Source organism: Eretmochelys imbricata, chromosome 1 (assembly GCF_965152235.1).
Source record: "Eretmochelys imbricata isolate rEreImb1 chromosome 1, rEreImb1.hap1, whole genome shotgun sequence".
NCBI classification, from domain to species: Eukaryota; Metazoa; Chordata; order Testudines; family Cheloniidae; genus Eretmochelys; species Eretmochelys imbricata.
Genome location: NC_135572.1, coordinates 358,876,711 through 358,899,521, shown reverse-complemented (window position 1 = coordinate 358,899,521; position 22,811 = coordinate 358,876,711). Strand labels below are relative to the sequence as shown.

Below are 22,811 nucleotides of genomic sequence, written 5' to 3'. Positions count from 1 at the left end.
GTGGCTAGTGTTGAATTTTGCACCTTTTACAAGGTCTTAGGGTTGTTGTTTTGAGGGGGGGGGGGATTGGCAATGTTCCTCTCTGGCCCCTGAGCTTGTGAGTTATCTCAGCCCCCGCCCCCTCCCTGGGTGATGTAGAGGGGACGTGGGTGGGAGTCCGGGGTGCTGCGACATGCATGGAGAGATGTGACTTGTCCCCTCTTGCAATCCCTGAGGACTCAGCGGCTTGGGCCTGGTATCTAATCCCCACCTTGATCCAGCCATGGTGGCTCCGGGTTGCTCTGGGAGGCCACTGGGCATCAAGGGAAGGCTTCTGCCTCTGCCCCTTTGTGAGACAGTGGAAGGCTGGCTGGGCAGGTTACTCCAGCCGCACTCTCCAGGCACTACCCCCTCCCCGTGACAGGGGTGTGGAACAAACCAAACAAGCAAAGGTTACAGCAGCAGTTGAGTCAACAGCAACCTGCGAGGGAGAAAAGCCCCTCAGTGCTGAGTGCTACCACCGCCTGCAGGAGCCCAGCCAGGAGGAGGAGCTGGGAGGCTTTTTGCTCTGGAATCAACAGACGAGGCTACAGTCGGCATGGAGGCAGCGAGCCGAGGGGACGGCGCAGAAGCGCTGTCCAACGACAAGGTACCAACCTACACGCACAAACCAGGGCTGTAGAGACCCCAGCAAAATGACATGGGCTCTGCAAAGGTGCCCGTCAGAGCCCATGTTGCCCCACTCACCAGCTCAGTGGAAGCCAGCAGGTCACCTCCCCATGCACTGAACAGTATGCCCAGTGTAGATGGGCTCAGGGGACACTCCTGAGAACTGACAGCCTGCAGGGAGGTGGATCTGATGTATTTCCCGGCTGCAAAGTGCCTGCTGTAGGGCTCCTGCTGTGTGGAAGATGATGGATTGTGTTTTCTCTCTGGAACTGAGCTGCATTTCTCAGAGGCTGTAGCTTCTGCTTTGTGCCTGTCAATCTTGCTCTTTCTCACCAGGATTCAGTCTCTCTATCCTCCGAAGGGGTTGTAGGATGGCCTGTCTCTCCAGGAGCTTTAGTTGTCTCTGTCTGAGTCATTCAACCCCATCTGTCCCTTCACGGCTCATTTTCTCTCCGTCTATAATTGGGGGAAAGCTGCACTGTTCTGTGGGCCACACCGTGCCAGACGCAGCATTTCAGAGACGCGATGTAGCAAAAAGCTGCTCTCGGGAACTCCTCATTCCCAGGCTGCTGTGACCCACACAAGGCAGAGGGAAAGGATTTTGCATGATTCAGCGATGCTGGCAGGAGAGCATCCCATGAATTCCACATGGGCTGAGGCTAAAGCGGGGCTGCTTCTTGTCTTACAGCAATCAGCCATGTCTGTTAGCAGGGGAGGGGGGCTGCACCCTGGTCTGGGAATGAGGGGGAGCAAACTCCAGAGCAGGAGTTCTTGCTAGTCTCCCAGAGACGCTGAAGGTGGAATCAAGCAACTTTTGCTCCCCTCTTTCACCCTGGAAACCTCTTTGTCCTGTTCTCCTGAGCTAGCCCGGCAGAAGCTGGGGAAACCCCACCCAGAATACTGGTAGGACAGGGTACCAGAGCCAAGTCACCACCCACCACCTACTCCTCTTCATGTACACACACTGATTGCAGAGGGTTAAGACCTTCTCTTTCCAAGCTCCAGAGGCCAGGGCAGGATTGTTCTCTATTCTGGCCCTTTATCCTGCTTCGTTTGGAATGTCCCTTTGCTGGGACACTAGCATGCACCAGGATCGTTGTAACGTTATTGACACGAACTGTGACCGAATAGGCCATTGTTGCAACCAAGATCCTATAGTGGCACCAAATCTTGTACAAAGGTGGTCAAGTAAGGTGTCTATGAGGAGGGTATGATTTGCTGCTTATGATTATGCTATCTGTATGCATGTATCATTTTTGTATTTAAAGTCTTGGCTCTATACTGTCTGTATTTCAAAGTTGTGCTCTGCTTCTGGGTGACACCCCAGACAAGTTGGAGGCAGCTCTACCTAGCCTGCTGGATGGCCCATTAAGGACCATCAGCTACACAACTGACCCACTGAGAGAAGGCAGGTACACCTTGGGACTCAGCAAGGAACGCAGGGACCTGCCTATGGACAGAACTCTAAGGCTTTCAAGCCATGGCTGGGCAGCTTGTATTTGAGACAAAGGAAGCACAAGCCACATGGCAGAGGATATAAAAGGCCCTGGAAAGCCCTCCATTTTGTCTTCAGTCCTGCTTCTTACTTCTGGAGGAACCTTGCTACAAACTGAAGCTCTGAACCAAGGACTGAACGACCTCTCCCAGCTGTGGATGTCCTCCAGAGACTTGATTTGAACCTGCAGTTTATTCCATCACTGCTGCAAGCCTGAATGAAGAACTTTGCCATCACTGTATGTCATTGATTCCATTTCACCAATTCTAGCTCTCATCTCTATTTCTTTCTTTTATGAATAAACCTTTAGATTTTAGATGCTAAAGGATTGGCAACAGCGTGATTTGTGGGTAAGATCTGACTGGTATATTGACCTGGGTCTGGGGCTTGGTCCTTTGGGATCTAGAGAACCTTTTCTTTTTTCTTTTTTTTTTTCCCCACTGGGGTATTGGTTTTCATAACCATTCATCCCCATAACGAGTGGCCCTGGTAGGGATATGGGGAAACTGGAGTGTCTAAGGGAATTGCTTGTGTGACTTCTGATTAGCCAGTGGGGTGAGACCGAAGTCCTCTCTATTTGGCTGGTTTGGCGCCTTAGTATAATAAAGGACACCCAGCCTTGGGCTGTGACTGCCCTGCTCTAAGCAATTTGTCCTGAATCAATACTCTCAGTTGTGTCCCTCCAGGGACAGCATCGTTACAGTAGCATAGTCGTGCTTGGATTCACAGAACGAGGTCAATTAAGCTTTTGGTCCGTACCCCATACTATCCAAATTTGAATTTCGGTATTGAGAGTTTTGTTGGTTAAAGAGCAGTTGCAATGGGTGAGCAAAGAGCATACGAGGGTCTTGACAAAAAAGCCCTGGAACATTTGTATTCAGAAAAGGGGATAAGCTTTAAAACTAAAGCTATGAATCAAGAACTGCGAGATCTGTTAATGGCCAGCGATCAGAAGGCAGGAGCACAGCCCTTAACTGAGGCTGCAGAAGCAATAATAATGCAAAAGGCAGCAAGTAAACTGAAACTTGAGCATGAACAGAGACGAGCAGACAGTCGATTGCTAGAAAAGCAAAAGAATGCTGAATTAGAGAAAGAAGCTAAGGAAAGGAATACTGAATTGGAAAGAGAAGCTGCTGAAAAACTGAAGGAGGCAGATGAGAGGAAAGGGCTCGTAGAAGGCAAATGGCTGCTGAGGAAACGGTTGCCAGACTTAGGCTCCAAGTCAAAAAAGCAAGGGAAGAACAGCAGAAACTGTATCCTCTTGAAAGTCCAGTTTATAACAATGTTGGTACGTTGTATGACTCTGAGCAGTTGTCTGGGTGTAACCAAATGTACCCCAACACTGCCGCCTTTTATGTAAATGCTCTTACTGTGAGTTCAGTAGAGGGTGACTCCATGAATTGTGCCAATGCTCTGGATGGAAGTGGTAATGGGGGTGAATTGTTGCTTAAAGAAGCCCCTAGGGAAAGGAATCCTCATGGCGTCTGTGCAAGCAGTTTACTGCAACTGAAGGGTGTGGAAGTGATTTAATCAAGGAAGTTTCAGTTCCTAACAGCCGGACATTTTCTGTGGTGAATGGATCCACTGACTGTCCTCCTGAAAGATCCAGTGAGGATAGTTTCCAAAAGGTCTGTGCTTCAGGGTCTGAGGACAGGTTTGGTTCCTGGTGTTTCTGAGCAGAACTGGGTTCGGGCTGAATGCTTGAGGGTGCAGGGAAGAGCAAGCAAACTCTCACCCTCACACTTTGGATTTGTGCCATATCTCTGTAAGACAGAGTCCAGCCTTGGAATTGGTAGCAGTTAAGGATCTGGTAAACAGGCTGCTGTCTCTGTTGATAAAAATTACCTGACTGACAGGGAGAAGAAAGACTTGCTCACGAAAGCTTATGCTCAAATAAATTTGTTAGTCTCCAAGGTGCCATAAGTCCTCCTGTTCTTTTTGCAGATACAGACTAACACGGCTGCTACTCTGAAACTTGCTCATTGCTGTTCGCACAGAGAGCGCACCCAATCAGCCAGTGAATTCTGTTAAGCAAGAGAAATCAGGGTTTGATCCTTCATGACAAGGAGGAAAGAGAGACCTTAATTTTGCAAAGGGAAGCCACAGGCTAACCCTAAAATGCCAAATCCCCAATAGTATTAAGCCAGAGGTGTGGCATGACAAAAATGATTGTAAATGGACACTCACAATGAATTTGTTGTTGTTGCTAATGGTGATTTTTGTAACGAATGTGTTGCTAATACCAAGAATTGTAAAAATGTACAATGTGCCTAATCTTTTGGAAAACCCCTTAAGAGTGATACATAAGAACACACTTTATGTTAAAAGACCTTGTGATGCAGATGCATCTGAAGAAGTGAGGTTTTTACCCACGAAAGCTTATGCTCAAATAAATCTGCTAGTCTTTAAGGTGCCACCAGACTCCTAGATGATTCACAGTTAGTGCCTGTAACCAGTCTTGGAACTTTTCACAGGAGAAAAGACATTCCAGACCTGAAGTGCTGTATAAAAAGGGAAACTGAGGCACATGGCCATATTGCTTTCACGGCTAAATACCAAGATTCCTATACTATGAACAACATTAATATCTACATTAACTTGATATTGTGTTCCAAATATTTACCAGAGCTTATATGGATAAAGTAGTTCTTTAGCTCTTGGCAAGAGACATACAGGAACCCTGCTGCAAGAGCAGATCCAATCCACTATTGTTCTAACCAAGTTTTACCTTGAGTTTGTAAAGAGATTCAATCATGTTATTGAACATGACTTTGATAAACCATTTCCGTTATACACCAATACTTGCTGTAGTGAGACAGAACCCAGGATGGGGAGCTCTTGGGATGCCGTCAGCAATGTTTGTCATCTGTTCCTGCATCAATTTTGCATTGGGGGGTGTGACGTTATTGAGGTGAACTGTGACCATATAGACCATTGTTGCAACCAAGATCCTGTAGTGGCATCAAATCTTGTACAAAGGAGGTCAAGTAAGGTTAGGATTATGCTATCTGTATGCATGTATCATTTTTGTATTTAAAGTCTTGGCTCTATACTGTCTGTATTTCAAAGTTGTGCTCTGCTTCTGGGTGACACCCCAGACAAGTTGGAGGCAGCTCTATCTAGCCTGCTGGATGGCCCATTAAGGACCATCAGCTACACAACTGACCCACTGAGAGAAGGCAGGTACACCTTGGGACTCAGCAAGGAACGCAGGGACCTGCCTATGGACAGAACTCTAAGGCTTTCAAGCCATGGCTGGGCAGCTTGTATTTGAGACAAAGGAAGCACAAGCCACATGGCAGAGGATATAAAAGGCCCTGGAAAGCCCTCCATTTTGTCTTCAGTCCTGCTTCTTACTTCTGGAGGAACCTTGCTACAAACTGAAGCTCTGAACCAAGGACTGAATGGCCCATCCCAGCTGTGGATGTCCTCCAGAGACTTGATTTGAACCTGCTGTTTATTCCATCAGTGCTACAAGCCTGAACCAAGAACTTTGCCATCACTGTATGTCATTGATTCCATTTCACCAATTCTAGCTCTCGTCTGTATCTTTTTCTTTTCTAAAATCTAAAGGTTTATTTATATTCTGAAGGGTTGGCAACAGCGTGATTTGTAGGTAAGATCTGACTTGTATATTGACCTGGGTCTGGGACTTGGTCCTTTGGGATCGAGGGAACCTTTTTTCTTTTACTGGGGTATTGGTTTTCATAGCCATTCGTCCCCTATCCTGGTGGGAATACTGGGAACCTGGAGCGTCTAAGGGAATTGCTTGTGTGACATATGGGTAGCCAGTGGGGTAAAAACCGAAGTCCTCTGGCTGGTTTGGTTTGCCTTAGAAGTGAAGAGACCACAGCCTGGGGCTGTGACTGCCCTGCTCTAAGCACTTTGTCCTGAATCGATGCTCTCCATCGTGTCCCTCCAGAGGCAGCATCGTTAAGACCATCAGATCGGTTTTCCCAGGCCTGCTGGTGATGGCAGAGCATCAGGCACCACTACTATCTAGTCCTTCTCATGCTGTGTCCAAGGAGAGTCTGGGAGAAATCATCAGATTTCTCTCAAACAGCTCCTGGAGCTGGCTGAAAAATACCAAATGATGCCTTGTGTGAGATCCAGATTTAAAAAATCAACCCTACAAAAGCCTTGTTTTCTAAGCCATTATCAGTGTAAAACAAAACAAACCCTCAAACAAAACCAGTTCTTTCCCCTCTACCCCCCCCCCCAAACCATCAGGTTTATTTTTATGCCAAGAACTCAAGGCTTTATTGGGGAAAAAAATTGATTCTACCCACCCAACCAGAATCATTTTTTTTAATTCTGTCTGAAAACCCATTTTCCGTCAGACACCTTTAGCCTGCTCCAGGGCAGCGTTGCAAGCCAGCTGGGGAGCGTCCTTGCCCGCAGCAACGCATGCCCTAGCATGGGCTCTTTGCACGCAGCTTGTAACACGCGCTGCTCCCTGCCTGCGATGTTAAACCAAGGTCTTTCCTGCCTAATTTTGAGTGTGTCCCTGATGGAAGTTAGAGCCCCTTCCTCCCCTCCCCCCGCTTCCCTGTCTCTGGCTGTTTACACTGCTGAGCTGAATGGAGCCTGCCCAGGGTTCAGTGTCTTGCTCTGTTCCACTGACAAACAGCTGGCTCAGCTGGAGCAAGTTCCCTGCTGATGGCCTGCCAGGGAGGGTCGAGGGCCCTCGGGCGGGCGGGGGCTGCGATGTGCTGTTGCCAGGCGCAGGCAGGGCCCCCACTTGCACTGGGGAGGAATTGAATCAAAACCACGGGACTCCTGATTAACCCTTCGTCATCTCCCTTTCTCCTTTTAGATCTTTGTGCTGACTTGCGTCTACCTGGCGGCCTTATCTCTGAGGTGGGTCCAGTTACCTGAGGTCTATCCCAAGACCTGCTGGGGGTCAGGATAGGCAGGGGGCAATGTGGATGTGCTTTGCTCATGGCCAGTTGCCAAGCACTTTCCCCTGGTAGCCCCCATGCTGGCTGCTGCCCCCCTTCTGTAGGAGAACAACGTAAAAGCTCTGATATCTGCATCATCAAGGCCTCTGCTCTTATCCCTACGCTAGGGACACATGCAGGACAGAGCCAGGTTCTGGGGGTGCTCTCAGGTAGCCAGGCAGTGCCAGTGTAGGTCCCAGGCCACAGTGATACCTCCGGGGTCTGACCACAGGGTATTACCAGGGCAGACCCTGGGTGCTCCTGCATCCAGCTTGCAAAGGTCACTGGGGATGCATTATCCCCAACCCCAGGGTTTTGCCCTTCATCCTGTCCAGTCTTGTCCACAGCGGGAGGGGACTGTGGAATCCACTTTTCCTTCTGGAGACCACCACGTCCCCTAACATCCCAGGGCCCCTGTCTCCGGTAAGTGAGCCGTCTACACAATGATGAGCTGCCAAAATCTTAACAACCAGTTCCCTCCTCACCCCACGAGGGGGTCGTGGCCTGCCCCTGCCCCCCGGGACTCCTTCCCCATCCAACCCCCCACATTCCTTGACCCCCACCTCCTGGGACCCCTGCCTCATCCAGCCCTGTCCTCTGACTGCCCCCAGAACCAGGCAGGAGGGTCTCGTGGGCCACCGTAGTGGCCACTAAGAGCCAGAGCTACCTGCCGGGGGGTGAGGTGGGGAGTCCCAGTGGTGCTTACCTGGGGCAGCTTCCAGGAAGCATCTGGCAAGTCCCTCTGGCTCCTAGGGGCGGGGAAGCGTAGCTGGGGGGGAGCAGGGGGAGCGGCCGCTCCCCCACTGATCACATCAAAAGTGGCACCTTAGGCACTGACTCCGTGGGTGCTCTGGGGCTGGAGCACCCACAGGGAAAATTTGGTGGGTGCAGAGCCCCCATCGGCAGCTCCCTGCCCCATGCCTGGCCCCAGCTCACCTCCGCTCCACCTCCACCTCCTCCCCTGAACGCGCTGCCCCGCTCTGCTTCCCCGCCCCCCGGCTTCCCGTGGATCAGCTGTTCGCGCAGGAAGCCTGGGGGGGACTGAGAAGCAGGCGGCAGCTTCGTGCTCAGGCCCAGGGAGGCGGAGGTGAGCTGGGGTGGGGAGTGGTTCCCCTGCATGTCCCCCCCCACACCCCTCGGTTACCTGCTGTGGCGCGGGCAGCCCCCCTCACGCCCCCCCACCCCAGCTCACCTCCGCCTCCCTGGGCCTGAGCGGGAAGCCGCCGCCTGCTTCTCAGCCCCTGCCAGGCTTCCTGCGCGAACAGCCCCGGAGCCCCCACGGAGTTGGCGCCTAAGGTGCCACTTTCGGCCCGTCGTTAAATTTAGAAGCCCTTTTAGAACCAGTTGTCCTGTCCCTCGCGGGACAACCGGTTCCAAAAGGGCTTCTAAATTTAACAACCGGCTCCAGCTCGCCACAGGGCTTGTGTCCAGGCTGCTGGGGCATGAATCCACTACAGGAGGCAGCAGGAAGCCGCCCCCTCAGTGCTTTTCCGTTGCCACACGCCAGCTCCTTTCCAATCCCCACTGTCCTGTGGCTCTTCTCTGTGCAGTCGAGGAACCAATGTGAGCCCCACTGCAGCAGGGAGCCCTGGCAGCTGGACTCCAGCCCCCCAGGGTGACCAGGATGGAGAGAGGATGGGACGTTGCGGCTGGGAGGCAGGAGGGTTCGGGACTCCGATCCTGTTCCCAGCTCGGAAACCAACCGCCGGTAACTCACACGAGTGCCTTGCACTTCAGATATCCCAGCTGGGAGACTGGGTGCAAAGCAGGGACCTCCCCTGTGTCTGAGCCCAGGCTCAAGGAGAGGTGAAAGGGGATGTTAGCTGTGCTGTGTGCAGACTACTAGATGGATACCATGCCCGGCTGGCCGTGTGCAACCGAGACTAACCGTTGCCTGTGTTTCCATTTCAGCCTCGTCGGCAGCAGCTCAGTCCTTGCTGTATCCACCCTCAGGAGGAGATGCTTCCACAGCCAGGTCTGTTGCAGACTCGAGACGCCCTGGATTTTTAGAGAAGTGGAGAGTGTGCGATCTCACGGGGCATTTCATGCCCAAGGGTTTTTAATCCTGCCCCATACTAGTCCATCCCGATCCTGTGGCCAGTTCACCACAGCCCTGGCCAACCCAGGAATACCCATTTCTTTAGTTCGGTGTTTCCTGGTGTTTAGCTGGAGCAGCTGTGAGTCATGGGAAAACCCCGTAATTCATGGGGTTTGCAGTGCCCCTGCTGCCCAGCTACATGGGTTCACCCTGACACCAGGCAGAAGCTGGTCTGACGTATCTCTGCAGGGGACTCAGTTAGGTGGCTGCCTCTAAGGACAGTCTTGAGAGATCAGTAATGGCCCCATCACACTCCCAGTCCGTTTGGGTCAGGGAAAGGAGGAGTGGGGGCAACAGCTGCACTAGGCTGGCCCTGCCCCATGGCTTGGTCAGCCCAGCAAGAGCCTGGTTGGCTTTGAGTGCTCAGTGGTTGCTGGAATTACGGTTTGGCTGCAGCACCTAATCCATGCCAGCTCTCGTTGGCCTGTTCCTCCAGGCACAGGGGTAGCATGAGGAGTGGGAGGAGACGGGGTGTGAGGAAGAGTCTTAACTATGCTAGTGGCAGCGGGGACCTGGGAGGAGGCAGGGCTGCGCTGTGCGGAGGGAGACTCATGCAGGAGCAGCCATGTTTGAGGAGCCTCCTCTCGCTCCTGCGTTGGAGACATTGGACGGGTGGGCCGCAGAGAGGCCGCAGAGCCTCTGGTGAGGGCAGGCAGGGCGGAGGCCGAGTGCGGTGGGGCAGCCTCCTGGTGACGTGCCTCCCTCGCCGTCGGACGGGCGCACGGATGCAGCAGCAAAGCGCAGCTCGCTGTTCCCAAAGGGCCTCCTTTCTTACCCTGCTCCCTGACTGGAGAGGAGCCCCCCACCCTCGCCTCCAGGCCCTGCCTCCATCTCTGGGCTCCGGGTGCCCCAGCGCTCTTCTCAGGCCAGGAGGGCATCCCCTTCAGGGGAGGGCAGAGGAGCGTGTCCATGCTGCTCTGGGCCGCACACCATGCAGAACAAAGGAGACCAATGGGTGCTGGGGGGGTGGGGGAGGGAGGCAGGCGTGTACCAGATGGGGCCAGGGAAAAGGGGGCTGCTCCCTGCTGGTAGCATCTTCCCTAACTAACCTTGTTGCCCCCCACAGCTGCTTCCCCTCTTCCTGCTCTCCCTGGCAGACTTCCTGGCTGCCTTGGTGCTGATCATCACGGCTGCCATCCAGCTCCTTCCAGCCCAACTCTTTGTCCTGGCTTACGAGTTCTGCCCCTACGGCCTGATGCTGGCCATGGTGAGCACAGACGGGGTGCAGGTGCGATTGCACGAGGGCGGACGTGTGGGCTGGGGCTGGTGGTGATTGTGCCCGGCTCAAAAGTCTCTGCTGCTGCTGTTTCTCTGAAAGCTGCACCCCCCCCCGCACCCCCCCGCCCGGTATAGCTGCAGATTGTGACTGTTCGCGCAGATGAGCCCGTGGGTGGGTGGGGGTGTCATGCTGCCTATGCACGTGGTGTGGTGAGCTGTGCCCTCGACTCTGGGGATATTCAAGCCCTAACAGGTCCCTCTTTCAGGGGCCAGTCCAGGATTGTTCCCAGCTAGGGGTCACAAGGATGGAGATTCAGCCCCTGCCCTGAGGAGATGCAGCCTCATGCTTCTTGCTGCCAGGGAGCCATTCTTGATATTCAGCCTGCTCCTTCCCTCCCTGGGTTCCTGCCATCACACCTCGCTCCATGCTCCCATCGCACTAAATAACCGCTCGGACCCTGGGGCCCGGCCTGCACTGGAGAGCCCAACTCCACCGCTGTGGGCCTGGCTTTTCAGAAGGTGCCGCGCGCTTGCGCCCTCCACTGACTTCCGTGGGCGCCGAGCGCTCGGCAGCTCTGGAAATTTGGCCCCTGGTGCCTGAAGTCGAGCACCCTGGAACTGAAGTATCCTTGGACTTTGCGCCCTTCAGTTGCCTGCAGGTTACGCCCCTCGTCCCCAGTCATTGCTTGGCCAAAGAAAACCGATTCCACTTCTGATCTCCCCACGTGCGTCCATCCCTCCTGCCTCCATTGGTTTCTGCTTCTCTGCCCTGAACTCCCTCCAGCTGATGTCCCTTGCTGGCGACATGGCGCTCAGCATTGGGAGTGCTCCTCCAGGTGGGTGTAGCCCTCCCTTCTCTGGGAGGCGATGCCTCAGGCTCCCCAGCCCAGACATGCATCAGTTTCTGCTGCCACGTCGCACTGTGGCTTCAGTCGGATTCGCTGGCTGTTAGCACCCCCCACTGAGAAGTGTTCGCCCTAGGACAAACCCTTCAGCCAGAGCTGCTTCCTCCATTTCTCTCTCCAGGGATCTGGGTCTGGGGTTAAGTTGCCCAGGCAGATTTGTAGCATTTTCACTCCCCAGCAGAATCTCATGTGCTTTTCTGCCCGTGTCTCACCCCTCTCCCAAATCTTGGTTGCGGTTTCTCTGTCCTCACTGGGACTTGCAAGTCCTCCCTGTTTAATACCAGCTGCAGCTTTCATGAACACGCAGCTTACTCACCATCCCAGCTCACTGGGGTAGATGTGAAATGAGAGAACAGCAGTCCCTGTAGAACCCACTTGCCACCTTGATACACAACCATTTATCGTTACCCTTTCGTAACGGGTTCTTACCTGCTTGAGAGCAGATTACTGCCTCAGTTTCCCCTCTCTTGCCCATGGCCTGCAGTCTCCCCTGGTGGATGGGGTGATTTGGTGCTTTTGACCATCTGGACAACACAAGAAGTCCTCCTGGGTGGGAAGACAAGTCTAAACACACCTCAGCCCTTCACCCTCCCCAGGTGGAGCGCTCACCCGGTGTCCCAGGGTGATACAGCTTAGCTCCCTCCCTGGGCTTTACGGCTCCAGAGCCATACCCTGTTAATGCCAGTAGACGTGGGGTTTCCTGCCGCCTTTGTTGACAACACTGGCCTGGGGCACCTGAGCCCTGGGCCTCCAGCCCCTACCGGCCTCAGGCTGCCCCAGCCGCTTTCTCCTGCTCCTTAACCCCCAGTCCTGGGCCTCTTCCACAGCCCCTCCTGTGTGGCGTGTCCAGCCCCTTGCTCGCTCTCTCCTACTCCACCTGCCTGCAGGGCCTTTGGCTTTGAGTCCCATTCAGCTCTTTATGGAGCCCTGGCATGCCAGCCACAGGATCCCCCTGGGACCCACAACCACCCAAAATGCCTTAACAGGCCGGCTCCAGTAATGGCAACTGCTGGGCCCGGCTCTCAAAGGGGCCAGCCTGCTCTGCTGGTCCTGGGTTGAAGGTCTTCTGGACAGTTTTGACTCCAAGTGACCATCGTAACGATGCTGGCTCTGATGGAACACAACTGTGAGTGCCAATTCAGGCCAAATTGCTTAAAGCAGGGCAGTTACAGCCCCAGGCTGGGGTTCCTTTGCACACCAAGGCAAACCAAACCAGCCAAACAGAGAAGACTTTGGGTTTACCCCACTGGCTAACCACAAGTCACACAAGCAATTCCCTTAGACGCTCCAGTTTCACCACCAGGGCCACTCGTTATGGGGATGACTCATTATAACAACCAATACCCCAGTAAAAGAAAAAGGGTTCTCTCGATCCCAAAGGACCAAGCCCCAGACACAGGTCAATATACGAGTCAGATCTTACCCACAAATCATGCTGTTACCAATCCTTTAGAATCTAAAGGTTTATTCATAAAAAGAAAGAAATAGAGATGAGAGCTAGAATCGGTGAAATGGAATCAATGACATACAGTGATGACCAAGTTCTTGGTTCAGGCATGTTGCAGTGATGGAATAAACGGCAGGTTCAAATCAAGTCTCTGGAGAACATCCCCAGCTGGGAGGGATCCTTCAGTCTTTTGTTCAGAGCTTCAGTTTGTAGCAGTGTCCCTCCAGAGGTATGAAGTAGGACTGAAGGCCAGATGGAAATGAGGCATCGGCCTTTTATAGTCTCTTGTCATGTAGTCTTTGCTTTCTTTGTCCCAAGGGCACAGTATCCAGCACATGGCATAGAAAAACCTCAGCGTTCTGTCCATAGGCAGGTCCCTGCACACCTGGCTGAGTCCCAAGGCGTGTCTGCCTTCTCTCAACGGGTCAATTGTATAGTTGATGGTCCTTAACGGGCCAGGGCCATCCAGCTGGCTAGGCAGAGCTGACACCAACTTGTCTGGGGTGTCACCCAGAAGCAGAGCATAAGTTTGAAATACAGACAGCATAGAGCCAATATTCACAACTTCAATACAAAAATGATACGCATAGCATAATTATAACCAGCCAATCATAACCTTGTCTTAGACACCTCACACAACAACCTCTGTACAATATTTGCTGCAAATATATAACAGTGATTGCAAGAGTGATCTCTATGGTTACAAATTCTGTCAATAACATTACAACCATGTCTTTTCCAAGCCAGTTTCAGCCAGTTGCTCAATTAAGATTTCAGGAGACACGGTCGCATATGGGTTACTACGGTCCAGACACGTGACACCTGCTGCACGACTGCCCTTTGCACCGGGGTGGTAGCACTCAGCCCCCACTGCTCCCATAGCTCCGGGGGAAGAACCGTGTTTTCTGAGCCAGTTGTGAATGCTAAGCCTGAGCCCACCTGGATCCTCTTAGCTAATCTGTGGGCGTGGGGGGACACGTGCCTTGGGTACATGGTCATGGGTTATTAGAGTGGCCAGGGACCACTGAGCGGCTCAGCTTGTTGGCTACTGGAGGAATGTTCTGTGCCGCTGCCTGCCGCGATCCAGCTCTGCGACTGTGAGCGCGTGTAACCCGCTCGTCAGAGCATCACGTGGCCGCGTCTTGCCTGGGCCGCGCGGGACGGGAATCTGCTACGGGCCCAGTTCTGGAGCCTGGCTGGTTGGGTCGGGCTGCGGTGACTCATGCTTTCAGCTCTGGGTGGCCCCGGTTCGAACCCATGTGTGTCAGCCCAGATGGCCGCCATCAGGCCCTGCTGTGCAGCATGGCTGGAAAGCCACGAGGGAGGCCCCAGTAAGTGGCCGGAGCCTTTGCAGGGGTGGATGTGGTGGGGTAGGGGGCGCGAGGGTCGTGCCCACGTGCTGGTTCGTTCCTCTCCCCCCCCCCCCACCGCTGGAACGCTGGAGGTGTCGTTACCAGACTGGTTCATGCTCAGATCCCCTGGGGTTACTGGGAGCCGCGCTGACAGCAGTACCCTGGGCCTGGGGAAGGCAGGACAGGCTAGTGGGAATGAGGGCCCAGGGGGGTGCCTGGCTCGCCCTAGAAGCCGGCAGGTGGGATTGTTGCTGGGTGTGACCCTCAGCTTCTCTCTTGCCCAGATGTTCTACGCTATCTCCTTCCTGATGGTCATTGTCTATGCCTACGAGGTGAACCGCACCATCCGTGGCTGGAGAGTGACGCACATGACAGCTCTGCAGGTAGGGGCTGACCAGGCCTTCCTCCCCACTCCTGCTGGAATGCCTTCTCCCCCACCGGGCACAACCAGGCCAGGGGCCAGACGGAGCCGCTGGTGGCAGCTCCTCAGGACAGACAGACACCGCAGGGGGGCCAGAGAGATGGACAGGAGGGAGAGTTACACCACATGCATCCAGGCAGGAACAGGCCATGCCGTGAGCATCCCTCAGACCTGCCAGCCCCTGGCCCTGGCCCGAGGAGATTGGGGGATGGCGCTCTGGTCACCCACCCACACCTTGGCAGGGGAGGAAAGGGGTCAGGATGGGCCGCAAGTTCCCAGCCAGGTGGATCAGCAGCGAGTAGGTCTCCGTGTTCACTAGCTGGCAGCGGGTTACCTTGGAGCCCTGGCTAGTAGTGGGTGTTGCATCAATGGGACGCTAATGGTGGCAAGAGGATGCCTGGGGCAGCCTGTTCCCTATTTTACCACGTGTGTATTGTGAATGCGATGCCCACATGCCCGTGCATGGCACCCGGCACCCGGCCAGCCCTCTAGGCCAATGGGAGCCCGGGCTGCTCTGAGAACGGCCAGCCTGAGAGCGAGTGGTTCAGAGACGCACCCACACGAGTACAGAGCAGCAGCCTTTGGGATCCCCGCTGGTCCCCTCCGACGCGGTTTGAAAGCCACTGTTGAGGGCTGCACACCCCTGCGAGCCCCATGGGACACTGGGCCGCGTCCCTGGACCTGGTGCAGCGCTAAACACGCCAGTTTCGGTACCCAGAACCTGCCCCTAGCCCTGTGGCGAGGCTGCAGCCCCTTCTGACCCAGCTCTTCTTCGCCGCAGGAGAGGCGCAGGTCCGCGGAGAGGGCGCAGCACTGCCTGCCCTATGCCCTGGCCTGGTAGGTGCCCCGCTGGGTTTCTTTGCCTTGTGGGGTTGGGTTGGTCCGAAGCTGCTCGCCCTAAGCCCCCTCACTGCCCGCCAGCCCTCTCAGGGGTGACCACCGCGGACGGGGCAGAGCCTGCGTGACCCCTGCCCGCGCTGTCTGGCTCTGGCCAGCATCACCGGCCCCAGGGAGGCAGCAGGCTGTCCTGGCTTTCAGCTCCAGGCGAGGGAGTCCTGCATTCCCCTCCTGGCTCTGCCACGGCCATGCAGCCTGGCCTGGGAAAAGGGACCAGCATAACCCAGCCCCAGTCTGACTAGTAACTGCAGCTCCCTGGGCCTCCGGGTCCCCAGCGCTACCGCGGGGTCAGAGGTGCTGCCCTGGCTCGGGGTGGGGAGTCCCAGCTGGGATGTGCCGTCACCTTTGCAACCTGGGGGCAGGCACAGCCTTCCCAGTGCACGGGGCGACTCCCTGCAGCATGCCCAGGCTCTCGCGCTCTTCCGTTCCCCTCCCCGTTTGTCTCTGGCAAGGCTGCTCCCCGCCCTCATGTTCCTGGGCCAGCTGCTGCTGAGAGGCACGGCCGTGAGAGACGTCGCTCCCATGGCCGTCGAACCCGGCATGCCCCGCCCGGCCAACCGCTCCCGAGAGGCCTACAGCCTGTACTGTTCCAGGTAGCGCTTCGGTCCGTTCACAGCAGCCGCCGGCCCCTTCTCCCCTCCAGCAGCCCGAGCCTCCCCCAGGAAGCCCCACAGGGCCTTCGGCTGCCTCGTGTTCAGAACTAGGCCGTGCTCTCTGGGGCCGGGACGGTTGCCCCGGGTCCATGCAGAAGCGCGCAGGCCCAGTCAATAACGATCCCGCACCAAAGGGGTGACGCTAGCCCTGAGTCCTGCCCTGCCAACGAATGCAGGGCTCCCTGAGTCCCGCCCAGCAGCCCCATGGGGTGGAGCCCAGCGGCAGGGCTCAGTGCAGGGTGCCCGACGCCCCTGGGGCTGCTGCACCACCTGCCGGCACCGAACTCGGCCAGCCAGCGGCTCCTGCCGGCATTGGCTCCTGCCCTGGCGAGAGGTGCCCGGAGCCCAGGAGCTGAGCAAGGCCCGCCCCGCTCTCTGGGGCACGGCCCTGGCACACGGCCTCCACCGCTGCGACGCGGGCGAGCTCCCCCTCGCCGAGGGGAACGTGCGAGACGAGGTGCTGGGAGCGGCGCCACTGACAACCGCCACGTTCTTTCAGCTGCCTGGTCCTCATCCACCGCGCGCAGGACGCCTGCTCCACGGTGAGAGCCCCCGGCCTCCGCTTCCTCCACCTCCCCTTCCCCGAGCCGTCCCAGCCGCCCCAAAGCCTCAGCCTGGCTCAGAAGCTCTCCCAGGCAGCAGCTGCCCTCCAGTCTCCCCTTTCCAGCCTCGTGCACCATTGCTCATGGCTGTTCCCCTCCTGCCGGGGCTGGGGCAGGGACTGTCCTTACTGGGTAGCCAGGACACATTGCTTCTCCTCCCGCCCGCCCCGCCATGATCCCCCTGGGGCAGCTCCTGCTGCCCCCTGGGAATAACGGGAAGGTGGAGCGGGGAGGCTGTCCGGAACGGCAGCTGAGCCACGGCTGGGGACCAGGGAGGATGGAGGGCGGAAGGGGCCAGGGCTAACGCCCCAGCAGGGTTCTCTGTGAAGCACTGAAACTTCAGCTCCTATACGAGAGGGTGGGCTGCACCCCGAGGCTCAACTGGCACCCTGCTTTGTGTCTGCAAAGCACCTGGCGCAGCCTGGAGCCGGGCAGGGCCAAGTCCCCACCACTCGCTGCCAGGCTCGCGGCCACAAGCAGTAAAACAAGGGGCCTGGGCGGGGGAGGGGCTGCTGGGGGCGGGGGGGGGGGCAGCATCCTGCCCCAAGCAGCCACCTCAAGTCGCTTTTCCTTTGTCTCCCAGTACATGGGCGGGAAGGACACGGGCCTGGAGATGAAAATCATCTTCTTCCTGTCCCTGCTGCTGGTGCTGAGCTGCTGCAGCGTGAGCGCACGAGCTGCTTGTGGCCTGGAGTCGCAGCAAGTGGCCAGGGGCTCACAGCCCAGAGCCCCCGGGCGGGGGCGGGGAGCGAGGGGGAGCACGCGGGGTGAACGGCGGCAGGGCAGGGGCGTGCGCCTGGTGAACGGCGGGGGAGCGAGGGGGTGTGCGCCTGGTGAACGGCGCGGGGGCGGGCGGCGAGGGGGCGGGCGCGTGGTGAACGGTGAGGGGGCAGGCGTGTGGTGAATGGCGGCAGGGAGTGAGGGGGCAGGCGCATGATGAACAGCGCGGGGGTGGGCGGCGAGGGGGCGTGCGCGTGGTGAATGGCGCGGGGCGGGCGGCGAGGGGGCGGGCGCGGGGTGAACGGCGAGGGGGCGGGCGGCGGGCACGTGGTGAACGGAGAGGGGGCGGGCGGCGTGGTGAACGGCGCGGGGGCGGGTGGTGAGGGGGCGGGCGCGTGGTGAACGGCGAAGGGGCGGGCGGACGGCAGGCATGTGGTGAACGGCGAGGGGGCGGGCGCGGGGTGAACGGCGAGGGGGGCGGGCGGCGGGCGGCGTGGTGAACGGCGCGGGGGCGGGCGGCGTGGTGAACGGCGCGGGGGCGGGCGGCGAGGGGGCGGGCGCGTGGTGAACGGCGAGGGGGCGGGCGGGCGGTGAACGGCGAGGGGGCGGGCGCGTGGTGAACGGCGCGGGGGCGGGCGGCGAGGGGGCGTGTGCGTGGTGAACGGCGAGGGGGCGGGCGGCGAGGGGGCGGGCGCGTGGTGAACGGCGAGGGGGCGGGCGGGCGGCGGGCGCGTGGTGAACGGCGAGGGGGCGGGCGGCGTGGTGAACGGCGAGGGGGCGGGCGGTGAGGGGGCGGGCGCGTGGTGAACGGCGCGGGGGGCGGGCGGCGAGGGGGTGGGCGCGTGGTGAACAGTGCGGGGGGCGGGCGGCGAGCGCATGGCGAACGGCGAGGGGGCGGGCGGCGAGGGGGCGGGGCGCGTGGTGAACGGCGCGGGGGTGGGCGGCGAGGGGGCGTGTGCGTGGTGAACGGCGAGGGGGCGGGCGGCGAGGGGGCGGGCGTGTGGTGAACGGCGAGGGGGCGGGCGGTGAGGGGGCGGGCGTGTGGTGAACGGCGAGGGGGGCGGGCGGCGAGGGGGGCGGGCGCGTGGTGAACGGCGAGGGGGCGGGTGGCGGGCGCGTGGTGAACGGCGAGGGGGCGGGCGCGTGGTGAACGGCGAGGGGGCGGGGCGCGTGGTGAACGGCGAGGGGGCGGGCGCGTGGTGAACGGCGAGGGGGCGGGCGGCGGGCGCGTGGTGAACGGCGAGGGGGCGGGCGGCGTGGTGAACAGTGCTGTCTCTCTCAGTTCCTGTACTGCAGGGTGAAGCTCTGGTGCAGGAGGAACAATGAGGTGCGGTTGATGAACATGGAGAACGACGGCTTCGCCAGCAGGAACATCCAAAGCGTTTGCAAAATTTCTCGCTGCTTCCAGCTGGTTTTCCTGATCTGCTGGACCCCAGGTGAGTTGCTCCTACTAGAGCAAGAGTGGTGACAGGCCCTCTCTTCTTTGTGCCCCATGATCCCTTCACATGGCAATCGAGTGCCCACACAGCTTCCCCCACCGTCCTCCCGGCCAACATTTGGTCCCAGTGTTCTCTCCACTCCCCCGTGAGATCCCTGTGCCGAGACGGATACGTGTGTTTGGGGACAGGCTGAGCGGCAGGAGTCAGGCTGGCTATAGCAACCCTGCCCGCAGTGATCCTGGGTCTGGCTGAGCCCGGCTAGGGAGAAGGAGGAGGATCTGGCCTACAGGTATGGCCTCCATGCCCGAGTTGTTTTGTGCTTTAAGCATCAGGTTTGAAGTCTCTGGCTTCCCTAGAAGCACAGAACACCGATTCCTTCTGGGTTGGCTTGGCTCCTCCTCCCCTGCGAGACCAGCTGAATCCCACACACGTCAGCGGGTGTGGTTCTTTCAGAAGAGCCCTTGGAGGCCAGCGTTTCCTCTCCCCACTGCAGGCTGCCTGGCTCCCACTTTGGAAGGGGCGGCCCGTTGGCAGTGAAGCTGTGTGTGTACAGAAGTGCCGGTAAAGCATGTGGGGACCCGTCCTCCGGGGAACGGGGCTGGACAAGCATCAGATGAGGCTTAGGGCCTGGCCAGCAGGGGCAAAGGCAGCTGCACGCTGAGGGCGGAGCGCTAAAGGCAGGTGCAGAAGTAAATGGCAAGAGAAACTAGTGATGAAATGTGGGCGAGAGGGAAGAGCAGGATAAAGCCAGGATGCCACCTTCCTTTCTCTGTCCACAGCCTTCCTGCTCAGCATCCTCTCCTTCACCAGCATCGAGCCCGCCTCCATCTTTGCACTTCATGTTGCCATGGTAAGGATTGGAAGTCTCTTCAGCCTGACAGGCAGGTGCCGCCGCTACTCAGATGGTGAGCTCGTTAGGGGAAGGACGGTCTCTGGATTGGTTCTGAACAGGGCCTAGCATGATGGGGCCCTGTCTGGGGACCTCTGTATGCTTCCCCCAGACAAGTACTGGGACTGCAGAGTGATCAACAGCCGGACTAAAGGGAGGGAAGTCACACCGCATGCAGACGGCAGGGTGTTTCAGCTCCCACGGTGCCTGTGCGTTCCCTGGGCGGGTGTGTAGCACTCAGGAGCTGCCGAGGCAGGTTCTTCTCTGGTAGTGTGACCCACACACCTTCTGGGTGGGGTGTTCTGTCCCATCTAGTGGCACCAAGACCACTTACAGAGAGCTAAATGGGTCTGTTCTACCGCCGTAGGTAACAGGCAGTTGGCTTTTAGCTCATGCTGGAGAGGCTCATGCACTAAGCTCCAGAGGTCCCCGGTTCGATCCCGCTCGCCGACGACCGGGGTCTGTCGGTGTTACCCTAGGCAGTGCGTGGGCGGAGCGGGGAGGCACCGGTCCGTGAAATAAACCATCTCCAAGGGTCAGACAAGCTCTGCTGGTGCTGCCAAAATGTAAATAAATGGCCCCGTGAAATACAGGCCACCGGCTCGGGGGGCGATTCCATGCCCAGCTCAGCTCAGCGCCTTTGCTCTTTCCTGCTGCAGGCCTGGTAGCTGCACTGCCTCTCCCGTCTGCCCGAGCTGGGCAGAGCTTTTTCTCCTGGCTTCCGCTGGAAAGTCTTTTGCTAACCCTGCCCGTGGGAGCCATGTCAGTCTTGCTCGTGACAGGGGGAGGCTCGTCCGCTTCCATCTCCCCGCTGTCAGTTGGTTACGCAGTCGTCTGCCTTCCCACTTTCTGTCATTGACTCCGTGTTCGGAGAGGAGCTGCCTGTCTCTCCCCAGACAGGGAGCCTGCAGAGCAGGGGGCAGTGGCCCTGCTGTGCAGACATGGCAGTCGCAGGAGGTGTTGACGAAAGCGCTGCTCTCACTTCTCCCTCTCTTGCAGGCCCTGACCATGTCCCTCCAAGGGCTCCTGCACAGCTTGGTCTACGGCTGGCTGCGGCAGAACTTCCGCCAGGAGGCTCTGGGGGAGACACTCCCCTTGAGATACTACCCCGGCCTCAAAGCCTGCTACGAAGAATCGTTGGGTGTTGAGTGCTAGGAGAGTGCCTGCATTGGTCTCTGCTGTTCACTGGGCTCCCAGTCTGCAGCAGCTGCTGTGCATTTCGTAGGAGCACTACACAACTTCTCTCCGCCCTGGGGCCTGTCCCCGTGGACAGTGCACCAGGCAATGGTTAGATAATAAGGAGTCAGCCCTGCACTGACTTTGTGGTACAGCCTTCCTGGAAGACAGGGACCGGCTGCAGTAGGGTCTGCACTGATTGCACCACCCTTCTGGATTATGAGAAATGACTTTGCAAACACAGACTTAAAGCCACACCTGTGTCTGGCAGCAAGCTGGCTGGGGCCAGCAACCCAGGCTGGAGAGGCCCCTGCTTAGTCAAAGCAGCAAAATCATTAGCAAATGTTGTGTGACCAACTATGGTTTGCTTAAGGGCAGTTAAGGGCTGCAAGGGAGAAGAGGCCAAGACCTCACTTAAATTCCCTCCCATATACACTGCTGTCCTTCCGTCATCTCCGAAGTAGCTTCTGCAAAAGGCTGGGAGGGACAGCCTCCCCTCCCCTCCCCAGTGGGGACCCTGGGGCTGCTGCAGGCCTCCATGAGAGGGAACGGAGCTTGAAGGAACCATGGCTATCACTACTAGAAGGCCATAGGATTTAGGGCAGAAGCTCTGTGGAGCAGGGACTCCTTTCTCTTGCAGAATTGATTTATTCTGGTGCTTAGGAACCCCGGCCCTGGAGCAGGTCCCTGTCTGTGCCAGGCACTGTACCCAGCTCTGTGTGTGTTCACAGCTTGGGAACTCACAGGATCTGTACTAATTCAAACATGGAAGGAGATAACTGGGGTGCAGGGAGCTCCCATGAGGGATATGGGCATCCCCCTCACTAGTAGCAATTGAATCTTAATTGTGGCTGGCCAGAGGAGGCAGTAGACCTTGCTTGGCCCTCAGCTGCCATCTCTTGAGAATAAAAAGATGGTTTCTTCCCAAGCTGGCTTCACCTGTATTACCTGCCCCAGCTCCCTCTGAACGCTCCACGTGTAATGTGTTCACATTGCTTTTTATGGCAGAGCACCTCTGGGGCCTCACCAGGGCCCAAAGGCGGATGCTTAGCCACTCCTCATCCTTCCTGCCACTGGGTAAAACAAAACCCACACCAGGAGCCTTTCCTGCGGGGGTAAAGGGGTTCTTGGTTAATGCCCCAGAATGAAAACAGCTGGCCCTAGAAGTTCTCCTGCTCCCTCCGGTGTGCACTCAGGCTTGAGACTTATCAGTATTAACCCCCCTCACCCCCAGCTAGTTAAAAGCCAGACCAACGCTGTCTCAGCTCTGGCCCTGTTGGTGTTGACTCCCGAGGGCTGAAATTGTGCCTCTCTGAACAGCAGCTGCTGGTTCGTATGGGCAGCGTAAGACAGCTGCCCTGCCTGTCCACAGGGCTGGTGCTGGAGGAGCTGTGACCTCTCTGAACTCTCCAGCCACATCTGGCTTTGAAGGAGTCAGGCCTGACCCACATAGCAAACCAGTCCCATTTTGCTCAAATATTTATCTGTGTGCTGTAATGCCACCTTTCCATTAATTTCCACCCAAACCCCTAGAACCTGTAGCGCAGACAAGTTTACTCATGGGGCAATTCTGCACCACTGCACATGCCCAGAATTTATGTCCCCCCCACAGATTTCTGTGCTTCCCTGCAGAAAAATTTGACTTTCTGATGGGAAAGCAAAGGGAAGCCACAAGAGCAGTCATGTGACCCTCCCCAGCAGTATGTTGTGGATGCCCAACGCAGCCAGCAGAGAATTAAATCACTGTGGGCCAGAGGGTGGGACTGGGGAAGACTGGGCCAGGCTCAGCTGCTAGTCCCAGCTGGGCTGGGGTGGACAGGACTTCCTCTTCCCCTGCACAGCATCCACGGCCAGGTCAGACCCACCCCCAGATTTCTCCCCTGGCTGCAGGAAGTTCTGTAAACCCCCCTT

General features: G+C 57.4%; 1 protein-coding gene across 1 annotated transcript; it reads left to right on the top strand.

Moving 5' to 3' along the window:
- The first annotated feature begins 577 nt into the window (after positions 1-577).
- On the top strand, positions 578-21,707 carry LOC144259170 (uncharacterized). Its single transcript, XM_077807353.1, has 12 exons — positions 578-628; positions 6,960-7,003; positions 8,995-9,058; positions 10,248-10,388; positions 14,388-14,486; positions 15,306-15,361; positions 15,874-16,014; positions 16,574-16,616; positions 17,260-17,340; positions 18,679-18,832; positions 19,615-19,685; positions 20,724-21,707. Exons 1-12 carry the CDS (start codon positions 578-580, stop codon positions 20,877-20,879), a joined length of 1,101 nt encoding a protein of 366 aa, XP_077663479.1. The 3' UTR covers positions 20,880-21,707.
- Positions 21,708-22,811: the final 1,104 nt, after the last annotated feature.